At 39.0% G+C, this 21,032-nt stretch overlaps 1 protein-coding gene across 1 annotated transcript in view; it reads left to right on the top strand.

The window, feature by feature from the left end:
* The window catches only part of PAWR (pro-apoptotic WT1 regulator), a 115,599-nt gene that overhangs the window by 55,711 nt on the left and 38,856 nt on the right, over nt 1–21,032 (top strand). The window contains exon 2 of the mRNA XM_027967162.3: nt 18,615–18,746. Coding sequence (XP_027822963.2) covers nt 18,615–18,746 — 132 coding nt within the window. The remainder of the gene's footprint in view (nt 1–18,614; nt 18,747–21,032) is intronic.

Below are 21,032 nucleotides of genomic sequence, written 5' to 3'. Positions count from 1 at the left end.
TGATTCAGATGTGTGAGATTAAGCATTATTATCTTAATGTTTGTTTTTATTCTAAATGATCTGTATTTATAAAGAAGACATGGACACAAATCAAATAGTAGACCAAAAATGATCACCCTTAGTTTATGTATCTGGTACTCAGTCCAGTAGCTTTGAAATACTTCTGATATGGTTAAGATCCTAATGAAACATTTAAATATTGCTTTCTTTCTGATATTCCTTGACAGTTGAAAATATTACATAGCTCTAGCTTCTCTTCACATGTTTTAAAATAATGGTATATTATAGGTCGGTGAAATTTTCTTTCTCCGTGGCGCATAAAAATAATGGTATTAGAACTGGCAATCACTTTATGACAAATAGATGGCATCACTGACTCAATGGATGTGAGTTTAAGCAAGCTCCAGGAGTTCATGAAGGACAGGGAAGCCTTGCATGCTGCAGTTCATGGAGTCACAAAGAGTTGGACACACTGATTAGAACCAGACGTGGAACAACGGACTGGTTCAAAATTGAGAATGGAGTACGTCAAGGTTGTATATTGTCACCCTCCTTATTTAACTTCTGTGCTGAGTACATCATGCGAAATACCAGACTGGATGAAGTACAGGCTGGAATCAAGATTGCTGGGAGAAATATCAATAATCTCAGGTATGTAGATGACAGCACCCTAATGACAGAAAGTGAAGAGGAACTAAAGAGCCTCTTGATGAAGGTGAAACAAGAGAGAGAAAAGCTGCCTTAAAACTCAACATTCAAAAAACTAAGATCACAGCATTTGGTCCCATCACTTCATGGCAAATAAAGGGGGAAACAATGGAAACAGTGACAGGCTTTATTTTCTTGGGCTCCAAAATCATTGTGGAAAGCTATGACAAACCTAGAGAGCATATTAAAAACAGACATCATTTTGCTGACAAAGGTCCGTGTAGTCAGAGCTGTGGTTTTTCCCGGTAGTCATGTATAGATGTGAGAGTTGGACCAATAAAGAAGGCTGAGTGCTGAAGAATTGATGCTTTTGAACTGTGGTGCTGGAGAAGTCCCTGCAAGGAGATCAAACCAGTCAATCCTAAAGGAAATAAATCAGTCTTGAATATTCATTGGAAGAAATGATCCTGAAGCTGAAGCTCCAGTACTTTGGCTACCTGATGTGAAGAGCTAACTCATTGGAAAAGACCTTGATGCTGGGAAAGATTGAGGCAGGAGGCAAAGGGGGCACCAGAGGATGTGACAGATGGCATTGCCGACTCAATGGAGATGAGTTTGAGCAAACTCTACAGTCCATAGGGTCCCCAAACCGAACACAACTGACTGAACAACAGCAACAGTATTTTCAGTCAGTGGCATCTTTGGATCAGTGAGATGTTTTTCTGATCCTCTGCAACCCCCCCCCCCCCCCGATTCACCCTCTGGTATCTCAGATGAATGAATGTTTACGATTCCTGAAAATGCTCAGGAAAGAGTTGTTACTCAGATTCCCTTGGTTAAATCATTAGACATTCTTAATCCTATTAGTAAACATTGTATAAAATACCTGCTGTATTTGAGATCCTTTTTTATAACAGTGAAAGTAAGGAACAAGCTCAGTCACACAGAATAGTAAATATGGCCTAGTGAATAAGAACGTAGGCTCTGCAGCCAGCTTGTCTGTGCCTAAGTAGCAGTTCCTTCACTTGTTGGGTGTGTGACTTGAGGCAAATTGCTTGTGAGTGTATGTGTGCTCAGTCATGTCCAATTTGTGACTTTCTGGATTGCAGCCTGCCAGGTTCCTCTGCAAGTTGCTTAACTGCTTCCAAATTTGTAAAATAAGGATTATAATAGTTTCTATCTTATAGTGTTGTTGTCTAGATTAAAAGACTTATGCTCTGAAAAATACTTCAAACAGTGACTGGCATATAGTTGCTATATAAATGTCATGTTCTTGTCATTTTTATATTTGAGTTAGCATGAATAGTGTTCTCTCTAAAAACATTTAAAAAATGACAGCTAACTTCGTATAATCAGTATACTTGAGAATTAAGAACAGAAATAGAGTTTGTTATCTAATGAAAGTTAAAGCAAAATGAACCCGTTTGTCTAATACGGTAATTAAACAAAACTTAGTTTCAGTGTTTACTTCCCTTTTTATTGATTCTTTTTCTAGCCACTGCCAATACAGTTGAATTATTTCCCCTAACTTCAGACTCTGAGATGGACATACACATATACTCATAATTTCTCATCCAGGATTCCTTCCCATCAAACCATTACAGGATTGAGTTTCTTTAAGCTGCATTCCTATACTCCCACCTGCTCAGTTCTCTCCTAGTTCCTGTATCCTCTTCATACCCAAGATCTGTGTATCCAAAGTATAAAAGAGCTTGAGAAATTGGAATCTCCTGGTCATGCAGGTTGGGTTGCTTACTTGGCTCATATTATGAGTAGAAGCCTGGGATAAAGGAAGACGGTACAGCAGGTAGGCCTGAGTCCTTGAGTCTTGGGGCCACGGGATGAGAGAGACATGAAAGATGTAGGACTAAGGGAGTGCTGAGGAGAGACCCTCAGTGAGGGGAGCGTGCTGCGCTCAAGTGGATTAGGCAGTTTACTTGTGAAGTTGCTCATTCGCTTATTAGTATTCAAGTACCTGTAGTATGCCTGTCTCTATATTAAGTGCTCACTTACATTCAAGATCAGTTTTAGTTTGTTTGCATGGACAAAACTTTATATTTTTCTGTGAGAGAAACTGTTCTTAAAAATGGAAGTATATATTAGTATGAATGATTTATATGATACATTGCTTTCAGATTGACCACTTGGGGGATGAGAGGATATGCATAGGGGACAAGGAAATTTAAACAGAAATGTAAAGCTTCCTGATGGGGCTAGACAAATGCTCCTGAAGAGAAAGAGGACTGAAAATGAGCTTTGTAGACACCACATCAAAAAGCTACGTTGTCTCTGTAGGATCTGTACAGAGGTTTAGCTGTGCGTGTGGGCCCTGTAGCAAAATTATGACTCTCCACATATTCTTCTCTAGGATCCCTTTTCCTCTAGCCTTTCCTTATTTAGTTGCTTTTTAATAGTACTGACCATTGGCGAAAATTCTGGCCGAAGGAAACAGAGAAGTTGTTTGGTGGCTTTGTTTCTAAAAGCAGAAAAGAGGATTCCAGGACAGTTGCTCATTTTCAGAGATTCAGTGCTATCATTCTTTTTTGTTCGAATATGTATACAAATTATTCTTCATTGTGTTTTTCCAAATATTTCTGAATTCTCAGACAAGCAAATTGCATTGGGGAAATCTTCTCATGTGTCAGATTGCCTTCTGTTCTATTGAATAATCTTTTTTCTCCCTGCCCCCTAAAACTTTAACAGGTGGTTTGACTATAGGAAATTCTGAGTGTTTTTATAAATACCCATACTCACAAAAGCTAGTAAGATAACTTATTTTAAAAGTTTCAGGGCTTCTGCCTACAGTCCTTTTAGACTTGTTTTAGTTTGGGGTCCTCTGAATTTATTAATCACTAGTTTTCATTCTTCAAGAGGAGGGATTTAACGCTGAGAATGATCATATTCATTATGTAAGAGGAAAGTGTTGCTTGCTCATTGCTGAAGAAATGAGCCTTTACTGCATTTACATAGTGTTTCTTACAGTATTCTGTATACAGTGAGTTTTGGAAAATTCTGTTTTTGTTAGAATCTGTAATGAAAGTGACTGTGATTATCAGAAGTTATTTCAAACAGTACAGATTTTTCAAAATGTATTTTTAAGCAAAAGGAATGTTTTTGAATAAAAGGGAATAAATATGCTGTTTAAATTGTTGAAAATTTGTATAGGCCAGTTTTCTTGTTTAGTAGCTAAGTTGAGTCCAACTCTTCTGTGACCCCATGGACTGTAGCCCACCAGGGCTCCTCCGTCCATAGGATTTCCCAGGCAAGAATACTGGTTTGGTTTGCCATTTCCTTCCCCAGAGGATCTTTCCAACCTGGGGATCAAATTCGCATCTCCTGCTTTGGTAGATAGTTTCTTTACCACTGAGCCATCAGTGAAGCCAAAGGACAGTCTTCGGTAAGATTGTTAGGGAATTTGCATGTATATTCATTATGTTCCCATTATATAGGTGTACTGACAAGAAGCTTAAAGATCCAGAAATAATACTGGATGAGGTCTCTGCAGTTTGGAAACCTTGAAACCTAATTAAGTAGGCAGAATTTGCAACATAAAAGGCACCGGTGCTATAAATATATAGTGTATGTAATCAAGAACTAGAATGAGTTAAAAATGAAGGAATTGAGAATTTATAATATGATGTTTTACATTTGAAATAATTAGACAAGGTTTCATTTGGTAAATACAAAGCACCTACCATTTTTGTGGTTGGATTAACACAGAAGAGAAGGGAGAAAGCGATTTCAGTTGAAACAGCATTGAGCAAAGGAATCCGTACTAGTACGTACCTGTGAGGATTAAATGTGATCATCCAAATAAAGTATTAAAATAGTGCCTAGTACATTGTAAATGTCCAATAAAAGTTAGCTATTACTATTATCAGCTTGTTTACTTGTACATCTGAGTGCTCTTTGATGGGAGTTGTTATAATGATAATAAAATATTTACTAAGTTATAATGTTGCTTTGTGCATCACTAGTTTTTAGCTTTTTGTATATGTATTTCCTTTAATCCTTAAAATTTTATGGGACTTAATTATTGTCATCCCCATTTTAAGATGAAAAAAAACTGAAGCATAGAGTAATTAAGTATATTATTGCCCAAACATCTAGGAAGTTGAAGAATCATAATCATGTGACTAGCATGCATCATTGGATATAGCTGTGGAAAGGTTGTGAATGTTGGATTGCTTAAATCAGATAATGTGTTCAGTTGCTCAGTCGTGTCCAACATTGTGCAATCCCTCTGTTTGTAGCTCACCAGGCTCCTCTGTCCATAGTATTTCCCAAGCAAGAATACCTGAATGGATTGTCATTTCCTCCTCCAGGGTATTTTCCCAACTTAGGGATCGAACCCAGGCCTGCATTGGCAGGTGAACTCTTTACTGCTGAACCACCTGGGAATCCCAGTACAGAAATATGGAACCTCTAATAAGCTGGACTGTATTTTTTAGAGTGTATTAAACGGGTGTGCTGTGTGCTCAGTCGTGTCCAACTCTTTGCAACCCCATGGAGTGTAGCACATCCCAGGCTCCTCTGTCCATGGAATTTTCCAGGCAAGACTATTGGAACAGGTTGCCATTTCCTACTCCAGGGACTGAACCCATGTCTTCTGCATTGGCAGGTGGATTCTTTACCTCTCACACTACCAGGGAAGCCCATGTTAAACAAGACATGTTCGTAAATATGCCACCTGGGTCTTTAGCTAATTTCATTTAGGCTGAGTATCTCCATCTTTCTACCCTTTGCTAAAACCTGTTTATACACATAGCCAATTTACTGCCTAGCTTGGGTTTCAGAATTAAAGTGATTTTTAATTAAAAAAAAAAAAGACAAATTATGTCATTGACATTAGTGACATTACTTTTAAAATATAAGCATCAATCAAATGTTCAGTGTGAAAGTGTTAGTTGCTTAGTCATTGTCTGACGCTTTGGGACCCCATGGACTGTAGCCCGCCAGGCTCCTCTGTCCATGGGATTCTTCAGGCAAGAATAGACGAGTGGGTTGCCATCCCCTTCTCCAGGGGATCTTCCCAACCCAGGGACTGAACTCAGGTCTCCTGCATTGCAGGCAGATTCTTTATCATCTTAGCCACCGGGATACTCTAAATGTTCAAAGGTATCTCTAAAATAAAAAAGAAAAAGAAATGTTCAGAGGTTTCACTATTTTTATTGTCATTTAAACCAAGTATGTTGTGAGCTGAAAATCTTAGACAAGGTGTATATCTGTTGAAAGCTAAATATAGGTATTTTGGGTTGTTTGTTTTCTTTGATTACTCATTGCTTCTCCGGGAGTATAATCAATAGCTTTTGAACTACTGAGCTTTAAGAATGTGATGTTTGTTTCTCCAGCCTGAGTACTAAACTTACTAAGAACCATCACTGATACTCTTAAGATAGAATATACTTTACATATTTGTCTCTTTTTTTGTAGTTCCTTTTGAAGATAGTCTCTCTCCTTATTCTCGTGACTAGTTTTTTTCCCTAGCGTTGTTTGTGTGACTCATGTTGAGGAATTTTTATGTTGTAAATACCAAAGGCTAGTACTTGGAATTACTAATCATTAAGACAAATACAGTTATGTTGAGACTTGGATTGTAGTTAATAAAAGAAAGTGAATAGTATAAAGATTGTAGAAAGAATTTTCACCTAAAACTAGTATGATTCTGGAGTCTTTCTTACTAAGTTTGGTAACTTGAAAAAAAAAAATCCAGTGGGAGAAAGTTAGATATTGATAGAAGATGATATTAACGAAGTTGTTATGTTCAAGTATAATTGCACAAATAATATGTTGGATAAGACTTGCTTCTGAGTTACCTGTTTGAACAGTTAAAGGATATGTGGAGATCCTCCTCCTTGCTCATTCCAAAAATTAGACAACTCCTGAAAATATTTATGAATTAAGTTTATACAGTAGAATTGGACTCGCAGCAGTGATAAGCTTTAAATTAGTAACAGCTGATCTGTGAAAAGAAGAGAAACTGAAAAGCAAAGGAGGAAAGGAAAGATATAAGCATCTGAATGCAGAGTTCCCAAGAACAGCAAGGAGAGATAAGAAAGCCTTCCTCAGCGATCAATGCAGAGAAATAGAGGAAAACAACAGAATGGGAAAGACTAGAGATCTCTTCAAGAAAATTAGAGATACCAAGGGAACATTTCATGCAAAGATGGGCTCAATAAAGGAAAGAAATAGTGTGGACCTAACAGAAACAGAAGATATTAAGAAGGGGTGGCAAAAATACACAGAAGAACTGTTCAAAAAAGATCTTCATGACCAAGATAATCACCGTGGTGTGATCACTCACCTAGAGCCAGACATCCTGGAATGTGAAGTCAAGTGGGCCTTAGGGAGCATCACTACGAACAAAGCTAGTGGAGGTGATGGAATTCCAGTTGAGCTATTTCAAATCCTGAAAGATGATGCTGTGAAAGTGCTGCACTCAATATGCCAGCGAATTTGGAAAACTCAGCAGTGGCCACAGGACTGGAAAAGGTCAGTTTTCATTCCAGTCCCAAAGAAAGGCAATGCCAAAGAATGTTCAGACTACCGCATAGTTGCACTCATCTCACATGCTAGTAAAGTAATGCTCAAAGTTCTCCAAGCCAGGCTTCAGCAATACATGAACTGGGAATTTCCAGATGTTCAAGCTGGTTTTAGAAAAGGCAGAGGAACCAGAGATCAAATTGCCAACATCTGCTGAATCATGGAAAAAGCAAGAGAGTTCCAGAAAAACATCTATTTCTGCTTTATTGACTATGCCAGAGCCTTTGACTGTGTGGATCACAATAAACTGTGGAAAATTCTGAAAGAGTTGGGAATACCAGACCATCTCACCTGCCTGTTGAGAAACCTATATGCAGGTCAGGAAGCAACAGTTAGAACTGGACATGGAAAAACAGACTGGTTCCAAATAGGAAAAGGAGTACATCAAGGCTGTATATTGTCACCCTGCTTATTTAACGTCTATGCAGAGTACATCATAAGAAACACTGGGCTGGAAGAAGCACAAGCTGGAATCAAGATTGCTGGGAGAAATATCAAGAACCTCAGATATGCAGATGATACCACCCTTAGTGGCAAAAAGTGAAGAGGAACTAAAAAGCCTCTTGATGAAAGTGAAAGAGGTGAGTGAAAAAGTTGGCTTAAAGCTCAACATTCAGAAAATGAAGATCATGGCATCTGGTCCCATCATTTCATGGCAAATAGATGGGAAACAGGGGAAACAGTGTCAGACTTTATCTTTTGGGGCTCCCAAATCACTGCAGATGGTGATTGCAGCCATGAAATTAAAAGATGCTTACTCCTTGGAAGAAAAGTTATGACCAACCTAGATAGCATATTCAAAAGCAGAGACATTACTTTGCCAACAAAGATCGGTCTAGTCAAGGCTATGGTTTTTCCAGTGTTCATGTATGGATGTGAGAGTTGGACTGTGAAGAAAGCTGAGTGCCGAAGAATTGATGTTTTTGAACTGTGGTGTTGGAGAAGACTCTTGAGAGTCCCTTGGACTCCAAGGAGATCCAGCCAGTCCATCCTAAAGGAGACCAGTCCTGAATGTTCATTGGAAAGAATGATGCTAAAAGCTGAAACTCCAGTACTTAGGCCACCTCATGCAAAGAGCTGACTCATTGGAAAAGACCCTGATGCTGGGAAGGATTGAGGGCAGGAGGAGAAGGGGACGATAGAGGATGAGATGGTTGGATGGCATCACCGATTCGATGGACATAGATTTGGGTGGACTCTGGGAGTTGGTGATCGACAGGGAGGCCTGGTGTGCTGCGGTTTATGGGGTCCCAAAGAGTCGGACACGACTGAGTGACTGAACTGAACATATTTTAAACTTTGAAGCCCGTACCCCACTACCTCGTCCTAAACTTTTACCCATGTATGTCAGCAGATAAGCACAGTTACTTCTCTGAGAAGCTAGAGAACCCTCTGTCAGAACTGTTTCAATTTTTGTTTGCCTGTATTGTCTAACTTATCTGCATTTGAGCCATGTTGAGAGCCTCCCTTGCGGTTTTGCTAGAAGAGGTTTAGCCTTTGAGTTTTCCCTTGGTCCTTCCTTTCCTCTTACATATGCTAAAAATATTTAGATGCTCCATACCAAACTTCTCATCATTTCTTCTCTTTCTAAATTATCTGTGTGCCAGAATGATACCCTGAACTAGAAATCTAGATGTGTCTTGTTACTACTGCTTACTGCTTTTCTGTTTCACTTCATTCAGATTCCACTGCTGTTGGCTGTGTTTGTCCACACTTCTTATCTACTTTCATTTCCTTAGTTCTAACTCATTGCACAACCCTGTTATGCTCCCGTTTTATAAGATCACACAGCTAATTAATGTTGTCTGATTTTCTCCAAATAATTTATACATTAATTCAAATGTGTTGAAATAATTATTCTACCAGAAGAATTTGTGATCTGGGAATGGCCAGACAGTTTTGAAAATGAACATTGTTGAAGGGATACTGCTGGAGACAGTGTGTGTTAGTTGCTCTGTCATATCTGACTCTTTGGGGCCCCAGGGACTGCAGTCTGCCAGGCTTCTTTTGTCCATGGGATTTCCCAGGCAAGAATACTGGAGTGGGTTGCCATTTCCTTCTCTAGGGGATCTTCCCCATCCAGTGATCAAACCTGGGTCTCCAGCATTGTGGATAGATTCTTTACTGTCTGAGCCACCAGGGAAACCCTTAATCCTATTAACTTTGGTGATAAAAATAATGTGATTTGGCCATTAACATAAATTGATCAGTAGAGCATAATAGAAAGCTAAGACATAGCCATATACAGAAACACAAAGATGCCATTTTGAATTGGTGGTGCAGAGTTAGGGATTGCTTAGAGCCCCAGAGGGTGAACCTAGAACTGTTACTCACGCAACCTCCTGCCAGTGCTGCAGCTGTGGGTTATCCATGCCTGTGACTAGAATACTCGCTTATAAAAAAAGAATTACTAGAATCCAGACTCAACTATACAAGAGATTAAATATGAGATGAGAAAGTTTAAAAATGGTAAAAATTAAAGTATGTGTTTATTAGGTCTTTAAAGTGGGAAAAACATTTTATTAACATAGAACCACAGGAAGAAAATCCCAGAAGGAAAACTTAAACAATTAAAAGGTGAGCTAGAACAATAAATTGACAAAATGCTAGACAAGGGTTCCATCTTATTGTAAGAAGAGCTTTTGGAAATACTAAAGAAATGAATAAACCGGTATAAAAATTGAGAGAGGGTATCAGTAAAAAAAAAAGTGAAAATATGTAAAGAACTACATAAAGCCAGTAAAAAGAGAACAGAAGTTCATCCTGCTAACTAGAATTTAGTAAAACCATTATTTGCCTCCTACGTTCGGTGAGAGTTAAAACAATCATAACGGTGTGTTCAGTTGTGTTCGACTCTTTGTGACTCCATGGATTGTAGTCTGCCAGGCTCCTCTGTCTGTGGAATTTTCCAGGCAAGAATACTGAAGCTGGTGGCCATTTTCTTCTCCAGTAGATCTTCCTGATCCAGGGATCAACCCTTGTCTCTAGCACCTCCAGCATTGGCAGGGGATTCTTTACCACTGGGCCACCTGGGAAGGCCAGTGAGACAACCTTAACGTTCTTGAAGGAAAATTTGGCAGCATGTTTAAAGAGCTATAAAAATTAGAGAGGGGCACAAACATTTATTTGAAAGGCTATTTAGCTTATATATCCTACAACATAGATCTGATTGAATAAATCATGCTGTGTTCATAATCTAATACCATACTATGCAGCTACTAACATTTTTGTGAAAATGAAGAGGTGGCTTCCCAAGTGGCCCTAGTGGTAAAGATCCTGCTGCCAACTCTGGAGACGCCGGTTCAATCCCTGGGTCAGGAAGATTCCCTGGAGGAGGTCATGGCAACCCACTCCAGTATTCTTCCTGGGAAAATTGCTTGGACAGAGGAGCCTGGCAGGCTATGGTCTGTGGGGTTGCAGAGTTGGACATGACTGAAGCGACTTAGCATGCACACATGGTATGACTAAATCTCAAAACAAGATACCTGCAACTATAGATTTATGGGTTTAAAAAAGAGTTCTATTAGAGTGATTTGTATTAAAGTGATGATGGTTGTTTATTTTAAAATAAAGGCTGATTTTTATTTTCTTCTTTTCTCTATTTTAAAAGTTTTCCTGTAATGTACATTAATTTTGTGATTAGGAAAAATGTCATTTTCTGTTTAAAAAGTAACTATAGTTTTTAAGCTGTTATTATTATTTGTTGAGTTTGCTGAAAATGAGAATGCTGCCTCTTTAATCATGAATGTTGTTGCTCTTCAAAGACCTTGACACTGCTGAGCCCTGAGATCTGATGGGATCCCAGCAGGAGGTAGTATGGTTGAATTGTCCTTGCCTGAGTCATGTCTGATAGTATCAGTATAGAATTTGTGGGTGGGGAAGGTACTTTAAAATTGTGGAAAATGAAATTCTGTGTTTTAGAGTATTACATTTTTAGGTTCTTTACAAATAAGATTGCTTTTTTAGTCTAATGGTGCAAATTCAGCTTTTAAATTCATGAACAGAAAGTACTTATGTTTTATGTTACCAAGTTGTTACACAGCATAACTGATTCAGTGTGATAGATGAAATTGGTTGCTAGTTTACAAAGTTAATCAGGATGTTTAATGATTAGTCTTGAAATTTTATATATTTTAATTTACCCCACTTAGTTCCCAAACTTTTTCTAGCTTGAGGCTGTGTGTGTGTGTGTGTCTACATGTGCACGTGCTTGTTTGTAGCAGTTTACAATCATTGTGTTACAGATACGTGTGACCTTTTTCAGCTACCTAATGTGAGAACCACAGTTATTTATTTTGCTTAGTTCTTTTTACATAAAAATGCTCATATTAATTTGATCTTCGGCATCCTTTTTGCTGTGCTGTAAAGGTTCTCTTGTTAACCGTTTCTTGACTTCGGAGCAGAGTGGGAAGGCTAGGAAAAGCTAGGCAGAGGTTGGGTATGACAGAGTAGTCTATGCTAGAGAAAGGACTAATGGAGGATGGAAGAAAGTGTCTTACCAAGAGGGAGGCACATGAAGCGACAGTGGTGCTGATAGGATTGGCGTGGTCTCTCTGAAGAGAGCAAGTGAAATCTATCTTTAAACTCTCCTGATATCTTTCCTGGACATAGTAGCTTTCATTTTGGGGAGCACAGTCACTTATCCAAATTCATGGTTTATAATTGTGTGATCCCAAATACAGAATTTTTTCCCCTCCCCTGGAGCTGTGTAGTTATTTCTTTTTTCTAAAAGCTTTGCTTAGATTGCTTAATTGATTTTCTTTTAAATGCGAAGGGAAATCAGCATGCTTTTAGAGCCACATTTGTATGATTTACTGTACATTGATACAATTAAGATTACTTGGGTGTTTAGTTCTGTTTTAATCATGTTCCTTGTTCTGATTCATATGATGAAAATGTACTGCTATTCCCTAGTGTTAGCATCTTATAGAGAAGTAATTATATTGTGCAAAAATTTACTGAAAAACTAAAACACCTGGAGAATTTGTATGGATTCCTTATAGTAAGATCAGATGTGCATAGATGTGCAGAGACTGAGGCATTTGGAAAGAAAAATACGATATTACATTTTGGGGGAGGGATTCTGAAAATTAAGGGAACTAATATTTTAAAATGGATTTTATGACCTATTGTTTGGAGGTGAATGAATTGTCCAATTCATTTGTAAGACTCCTCACTTATGATAGGGAATAAATAAGAAAAAGGAACGTGAACCAGTCTCTAGCTAGGTTTTCCAAAAACTAGATAGTAGACCACACAATTTATTCTAATTATGGAAGTGTCAAAACTTGGCTTAGGCACTTACTGTATTAGAAATTCAATGATTTTTAATGCATATGACATTTTAAAAAATTGTACTTTCTTTAGTTGAATGTGCATAGTTTCAGAAAAATAATAGTTCTGAGTGATGATTGTTGTGCTTAGGTATACCTTTACTGTCCAAGAATTCTAACTGATGTAAGTACAAAGCTCTGTTGACTATATCTCTTCTCCATATATACAAGCACACCACGTCGCTTCAGTCATGTCAGACACTTGTGGCCATGTGGGCTGCAACCTCCAGGCTCCTCTGTCCCTGGGATTCTCCAGGCAAGAATACTGGAGTAGGTTGCCATGCCCTTCTCTAGGAGACCTCGCTGACCAGGGATTGAACCTGCATCTCTTCTGTCTCCTCCACTGGTCAGCAGGTTCTTTACCGTTAGTGTCGCCTGGGAAGCCCCTCTCCGTATACTAGAAGCATTTAAAAAGGTTATTGTGAAGAAAGAAAAAATAATTTAATGTATATTGTGTTTAAAGTAGGCAAATGATATGTTGGTTGCTTTTTTCTCTGGGAATCTCCTTTTTAAAATTGGTAGTGAAAAGCTATCGTGAAATGGGTCCTCTTTAGTTATTTTGGTCTTTGAACCTATTAAATGTTTGATATTTTAAAAACCTTTTTTTGGACTGATAAAAGTGTGCTTTATTAGTGAGTCAAATACCACAAATAGCTTTGCTGCCAGTGACATTTTCCAAAATGTTGAGCAACTTAAAAAAATATTATCATTAACAAAAATGAAATATCTTATTCTCTGCTTTTAAAGGTTAGTTATCTTCTTGGAAAAAAATCCATATGTATTTTAAAATCCTGAAACCTCTACCCATAACACCCTCCCCCCCACCCCCATAAAATGTGTTTAGGCTCAGGTAATTTTTGTGCTCCAAGATCATTGCAGATGGTGACTGCAGCCATGGAATTAAAAAACGCTCCTTGGAAGAAAAGCTATGACCAATGTAGGCAGCATATTAAAAAGCATAGACATTACTTTGCCAACAAAGGCCCGTCTAAGTCTCAAAGCTGTGGTTTTTCCAGTAGTCATGTATGGATGTGAGAGTTGGACTATGAAGAAAGCTGAGCACCAAAGAATTGATACTTTTGAACTGTGGTGTTGGAGAAAACTCTTGAGAGTCCCCTGGACTGCAAGGAGATCCAAAGGAAATCAGTCCTGTGCATTTATTGGAAGGACTGATGCTGAAGCTGAAACTCCAAAAGTTTGACCACCTGATGTGAAAAGCTGACTCATTGGAAAAGACCCTGATGCTGGGAAAGACTGAAGGCAGGAGGAGAAGGGACGACAGAGGATGAGATGGTTGGATGGCATCACTGACTCAATGGACATGAGTTTGAGTAAACTCTGGGAGCTGGTGATGGACAGGGAGGCCTGGCGTGCTGCAGTCCATGGTGTCACAAAGAGTTGGACACGGCTGAGTAACTGAACTGACTAAATTACAAACAGATTTTTCTTCTGCATGACTGTTCAGTATTACAGTCTACATTTGGATGGGATGTGAGTCAATTCTTTCTTAGAGGGACTAATTTTTCAAATTATAAATTTTTCAATTATGCAAGATATCCATTTCATGCATCTGATCCATACACAAGTAATATATATTTTTAAATTATCAACATGAGCAGAAATTCCTCCACAAAATCGCCTGCTTCTTAGGGAGTGGTATTGACTGAATAAGAATCATTGGCCAGAGAAACAGTCAAAAGAACAGGGAATCCTTTCACCAGGCCCAAAGTTATGAAAGAACTTCAAAAACAAATAGCTTCAAGTTGAGTGCAACTTACTGGAGAAAGGTCTTTTTCAAGGAGCCAACTAGGTTTCATTCTGTAGCTGAGAAAAGCAAAATGTTAATCAGCAGGAATTCCAGAGGGCACTAAGGAATAATTTAGAAGGGAGAGGAGGGACAAAGGACTGGGTCAGATTAAGGAATATACCAGGCAGTATGGAAACAAGAGTCTGCCAGTGTTGGGGTGAGACCTGGGGAAGTTTGGTCTGCTGTCAGTGACTGAAATAAACATGGCAATGAGACCTGATAGAATTCCTAGAAGTCCCTTTAAAATGGGAAAAAAAAAAAAAAAAAAAAGGTAAAAATGTTAACGTATACAGAACTAGAGTAGATGAATCTTTATATAACTGTTATCCAGCTACAACAATAGTTAGCTCTTAGCTACTCCATTCGTCCTGTGACTTCCAGTAATTCTGTGTCCTGCACGGTGACCTAAGACCGTCACAAGTAGTATGAAACCAGAGTTCCACTGAAAAAGTGCTCACTGATGCTTTCTCTCTTTTTTCTTCATTTGAACTCTGGGTTATGGTGCACTAAATGGATTTCATGAGTGATATCTAGGTTATACGTGGTAGTTGGAAAATTGAGTTTGTGGTTTGTCTTTAAATGGCTTGGGCTAGAGTTCTGACTACACCCCTCAATAATTTTGTGTCCTTCAGCCTCTTACTTACTTCTGATCCTCACATTCTTCTTCTATAAAGTAGTACACACCTCCTGTGATTTTTGTGAAAATTACTTGTGTTTGAAATACTAGCTGTCAGTGCTCAACAGTGGTCTACACCTAGACGATACTCAGTTATTAGTAGATGTTTATCACTATTTTAAGTGACCAACCTGGAATTTGAATCTTGGTCTCTCAGATTCCAAATCCCAAATTCTTATAATTTTTTCATCTAACATAGAACTCATTTTAATACCTCCACTAACATTTCTTTCTTTGTGAAGTGAAAGTGTTAGTTACTTAGTTGTGTCTGACTCTTTGTGACCCCATAAACTGTAACCAGCCAGGTTCCTCTGTCCGTGGAATTTTCCAGGCAAGAATACTGGAGTGGGTTGCCATTTCCTTCTCCAGGGATCTTCCTGACCCAGGGATTGAACCTGTATCTCTTGCATTGCCTGCATTGGCAGGCAGGTTCCTTACCACTAGCGCCCCCTGGGAAGCCTCTGTTGACCTCTTGGTACTATCTATTGAGGAATTTCTGTACTCCTTTCTCTTTTCTAGAGTTTTTATCATAAGTTTTCATACACTTGAAATGATGAAAATTTATTTCTAATGCTAAAATCTCTTATTCCTCTTCCCCGGTTTTATCAGATAGCACTTCCAGAGTGATGCTAACATCTGTGTTGATCAGTTCAGTTCAGTCGCTCAGTCGTATCCTACTCTTTGCAACCCCATGAACTGCAGCATGCCAGGCCTCCCTGTCCATCACCAACTCCTGGAGTTCACTCAGGCTCACATCCATTGAATCAGTGATGCCATCCAGCCATCCTACCCTCTGTCGTTCCCTTCTCCTCCTGCCCCCAATCCCTCCCAGCATCAGAGTCTTTTCCAATGAGTCAACTCTTTGCATGAGGTGGCCAAGGTACTGGAGTTTCAGCTTTAGCATCATTCCTTCCAAAGAAATCCCAGGGCTAATCTCCTTCAGAATGGACTGGTTGGATCTCCCTTGCAGTCCAAGGGACTCTCAAGAGTCTTCTCCAACACCACAGTTCAAAAGCATCAATTCTTCGGCGCTCAGCCTTCTTCACAGTCCAGCTCTCACATCCATACATGACTACTGGAAAAACCATAGCCTTGACTAGACGGAACTTTGTTGGCAAAGTAATGTCTCTGCTTTTCAATATGCTATCTAGGTTGGTCATAACTCTTCTTCCAAGGAGTAAGCATCTTTTAATTTCATGGCTGCAGTCACCATCTGCAGTAATTTTGGAGCCCCCAAAATAAAGTCTGACAGTATTTCCACTGGTTCCCCATCTATTTCCCATGAAGTGATGGGACCAGATGCCATGATCTTCATTTTCTGAATGTTGAGCTTTAAGCCAACTTTTTCACTCTCCTCATTCACTTTCATTAAGAAGCTTTTAGTTCCTCTTCACTTTCTGCCATAAGGGTGGTGTCGTCTACATATCTGAGGTTCTTGATATTTCTTCCAGCAATCTTGATTCCAGCTTGTGCTTCTCCCAGCCCAGCGTTTCTCATGATGCACTCTGCAAAGAAGTTAAATAAGCAGGGTGACAATATACAGCCTTGACGTACTCCTTTTCCCATTTGGAACCAGTCTGTTGTTCCATGTCCAGTTCTAACTGTTGCTTCCTGACCTGCATATAGGTTTCTCAAGAGGCAGGTCATTGTTGATAGTGGACATCAATGTCTTAACTATGGCTTTGCTTTTAAATTTTGTTGTTACTTTGGCATAAAACATTTATTTCTTGGTTTGAAAAAGTCTTTTGAAAAGTTCTAAGAGATTCTTCTTCTAATCAGTACTAATTTCTTAAACTTTGTTACCCTTTGCTAGATTTCTTTTATTGAGTCTGTTTCCTACCTCAGATATATCTTTTTTTTTTTTTTTTGCCCCTGCTGCATGGCTTGTGGGATCTTAGTTCCCCAACCAGGGGTTGAATGTGGGTCCCAGAAGTGAAAGCACTGAGTCTTATCCACTGGATCTACAGGGAATTCCCAAATACATCATTTTTCATAGGACCACATTGCCTACTGTGTTGTTTAACTAGTCTTTCCACTGTTGGTCCCTGCCCCTATTAATCAGAACTCTGAATTGCTGGTACAAGTTCCTGCCCCAAGTCAGTCTTAATCATGTTTTATTTATATTCCAGGTAATTGTATCACTAGAACATCTTTCCATGTTATGTAACAAAAAGTGCAGACTTCTAAGGCTATTTATTATCTGTATTTCTTTGTGAACAGAGCATATGCCTTTCCATTACTCGCCTCTGTCAAGAACTTTAAAGGATCTGAGATCTTAGCCTCTAACAGGCTAACGAGTTAGCCTCCTATGGGCTCATGGATCCTGGTAGAAGACACTAGTCTCCTGGGTCAGAACAAGAACAGTTTGTTATAGCAATTGCAGCAGCCACAATCTTATCATATTTCTTGTACCAGTTACCTAAGCCCCAGTTCCTACAAGGTGAGATGAGGGCCAGGTGACACCTGTACACACTTAGTTGCATTACAGGAGGGACCCTGAGCATTTTCTGGAATCTCAACCTACCTGTTTCTTTAATTCATCCCTTCCATTCTGTCTCCCAGCTTTCTCTCCATAACATCTTGATTTAAGACTGCATCTCAGCAGATGCTTCTTCCATACCCGCCCCATGGCCCCTGTGTTTGTGAATGTGCCGCTGAGTTTCTGTGTCCTCCTATACCGTAAGCTCTAGTGACCCCTGCTTTGCACAGTGGCTTCAATCTTTCTCTGTGTACATTGTGTAAATCCTGTTGCCTTTCCTGCCGTCCGGCCATTGGTATATCTCAGAGTGCCTGCAGAGGGATTATTTATTTTTTGTCTCTTATAGAACACACAGAGGCACTGTATTGGTTAAGAATGTGTTCAGATACAAGGATTAGATAACCACCATTTCACATGGGGTGTAATGGATAGAGTTTTGTTTTTTGTTTGTGGTTTTTTCCTCCCCCCATGTACAAAGCTTGGAGGTAGATAATGCAGGTGTTGATTCAATTATTTAAACAGTGCTTTTTCATGCAGGCTTTCTCATATGCTCTTCCCATCATCTGAAATTCTTTTTCTGTATTTGCAATTCCAAATTAAACTCATTTTTAAAGTTACAAGTTCTACAAAGTCTTTTGTTGAAGATTTACTCTTGACGTGAAAATACTCACAGGTACTGCTGAGGTAGAAAGAGGGCCACTGTTGTTGAGTCATCTGTGCCCATACACACACATGCGCACACGTCTTCCCATTGGATTCTGCACTCCGTGTCTGTGTGGTGCATCTTGTGTTACCCTCCAAAAGTGCTCTAAGGTACACAGTCCATTTACTTGAAGATGGAGTGATAGAGCGTAAATGAACCCTAGCTTTAAGCAAACCCTGTCACTAGTCGTGATAGCCTCGAGAAAAGATGTTGACAGGGGTGTGCATGTGGAGGTTTGGCGTTTAAGCAGATAATTTAGTGTATAGGAATTAAGTGCACCTGTTGTTGAAAAGAACACTTTTATTGTGTAAAGCAGTTTCTGAATGCTCTGTATTTCTATTCATTAACAAATTTATCATCACGTACTATTAAAACATTTTATTAATATTATATAGAAATAAAATGAAAACTGTTCTTTCTTTCAGTGCTTAGATGAATATGAAGATGACGAAGCTGGGCAGAAAGAGCGGAAACGAGAAGATGCAATTACACAACAGAACACAATGCAAAATGAGGCTGTAAGCTTGTTAGATCCGGGAAGTTCTTACCTGCTACAAGTGAGTATTTAGAAATTCTAGAATGTCACTAGCTATTTTAACAATAGTTTTTTTAAGTTACTGGTAATAATTTTTCCAATTTTATTTTAATTGCATCAGCTCCACTGAAGTACTTTAAATGAATTTAAGTATGTATTTTCCTTATGTCTAAATACCTTTTGATGTAAGCAGTATTTGGTCCTTAGATCCTGATCAATGAATATTTACTGATCAACCAAGTAGGTTTAAACAGTATCCATTGTGAAAATAACCAGGAAAAGTAATTAGCTCTTTTGCTCTTAAAGAAGTAAGGTTTAGCAGACAGTTCTATTTTTAGCTGATATTTACTTTAGAATTACATAGCAAGTAGAGTTGAATAACAAGTTTCTACTAAGTGAAGTGTTTGAACATAATAAAACACAATATGTAGTATTATGAATTGCCAGATACATCAATGTTTCTGTGTAGTTATACTTTTTAAAAGAAAATTTAGGTCAGTTTCAAATTAGCTGTTATCTTGGCTTCTTGTGGCACAGAGAATTGGAAGATGTTGGCATTGGAGTGCCTCAGTTTAAAGCAGATTGCTCTGCAGAATCATTCCATATAAACTATCATTTGGGAATGATCTGTGTATATTTAATCTTAAATTAATTTGATGCTATTTTGAGATGTTAAGCTGCCGTGTTGTCTTTTCAGCATTTGATTTTTTTTAATGTATTTTATTATGATACCACTTTAAAGGAGATTTCCAAGCAGTACATGCATCTCCCTGTTTTATCAATGAAAAAAGATGAAATATAAGGTTGTCTATTAACTTGCAGGGTTATAATAGAAGGCATTTAGCTGAAAGAGGCAAAATGTTTTGAAGTGGTTTGGATATAAATGCAAAATTTCTCTTCCGTCTTCTCTTCGAGGCAGATGCTGAGGTGGTGACTGGTAGAGTAACACGGGTTTGTCTGTTGCCCTGTGTCGCAGTTGCTGCTGCTAGGGGAAGTAGTGCCCTATTGTATTAAACTATCTTTGTATCCTTTGTGTGTCACAGCAAAGTTGAAATGAAACCTGTACATATTCCAGGTGAAGAAATAGGCTTAATTTGTTAGGATAGAGACAGTATAGCATTTAGATTAAGAATCGAGACCTGGTTTCAGTTCTTGATCATGTCACTTAACATCAGGCAGCAGCTTTTGGAAAGAGAGCTGATTTATTTCTGTTGAATGAAGTCCTTACCCTTTCAAAGCTGGGGAGCTTCGTGTTTGTTTAGCTTATTCCCGGGTTTAAACCCAGATACGGAGAAGTGTCAACTGATCTGATCTCTTGCAGGTTAACTTCTTTCCTGTAGCTTTACTAGTCTCTTCCTAGATCTACCCTTCATTTCTCTCATTTTGATTTGTTTCATTAGCGATTAGGATGTGCCTCACTGGTGATCGTGGTTTTAAGTATCTATTTTTCAGGCTGTGTGCTTAGGGTGAAAGAGAAGCAGAGAGTCTCCCGTGGATTGCAGACTGCCACACTGAAGTGGGAATGGGAACAAGACCTCTTCTGTCTACATAGCTGGCCTCTCTCTGAATTACTACCTAAACTCATATATTCTGTTACTCTAAGATAGGATAGATTTTATTTATAATTCCAACTTTAAAAACAATAAATAGAAAATATTGGCATTAAAAAAATATGTATTTATGGCTGCATGAGGGCTTTCTCCAGTGGTGGCAGGTGGAGGGTGGTGGCAGGTGGAGGCTCCTCTCCAGTTGCGGGGCAGGGGCTTCGCATTGTGGAGGCTTCTCTTGATGTAGCGCACTGGCCTGGGGCGCCCAGGCTCAGTGGTTGTGGTGGATGGACTTGGTTGTCCTGCAGCCTGTGGAATCTTCCTGGGCCAGGGATTGAACCCATGTCCCCTGTATTGGCAGGCAGATTCTTAACCACTGGACCACCAAGGAAGTCTTCATTGGTTGTTTTAAGGCTTTCTTTTTTTTTTTTAACAGACCAGGGAGAAAGACTGTTTCTTAGTATTATCTGTGTGGTAGCATAGTGGCCAAGAATCCACCTACAGTGCAGGAGACACAAGAGACACGGGTTCCATCCCTGGGTCAGGAAGATCCGCTGGAGGAGGCAATGGCAACCCATTCTAGGATTCTTACCTGGGAAATCCCATGGGCAGAAGAGCCTGGCAGGCTACAGTCCATGGGGTCACCAAGAGTCCCACACAGCTGAGTACGCAGGGCACATGTGAATCTTAGCCATTCAGTGAAACAGATTTTTTGAAATGAATGAAATGGGAACATGGATTTGGGGTAATAGTATGCTTTG

The sequence above is a fragment of the Ovis aries genome, chromosome 3 (genome assembly GCF_016772045.2).
Source record: "Ovis aries strain OAR_USU_Benz2616 breed Rambouillet chromosome 3, ARS-UI_Ramb_v3.0, whole genome shotgun sequence".
NCBI lineage: Eukaryota > Metazoa > Chordata > Mammalia > Artiodactyla > Bovidae > Ovis > Ovis aries.
This window is presented reverse-complemented; position numbering and strand designations above follow the sequence as displayed.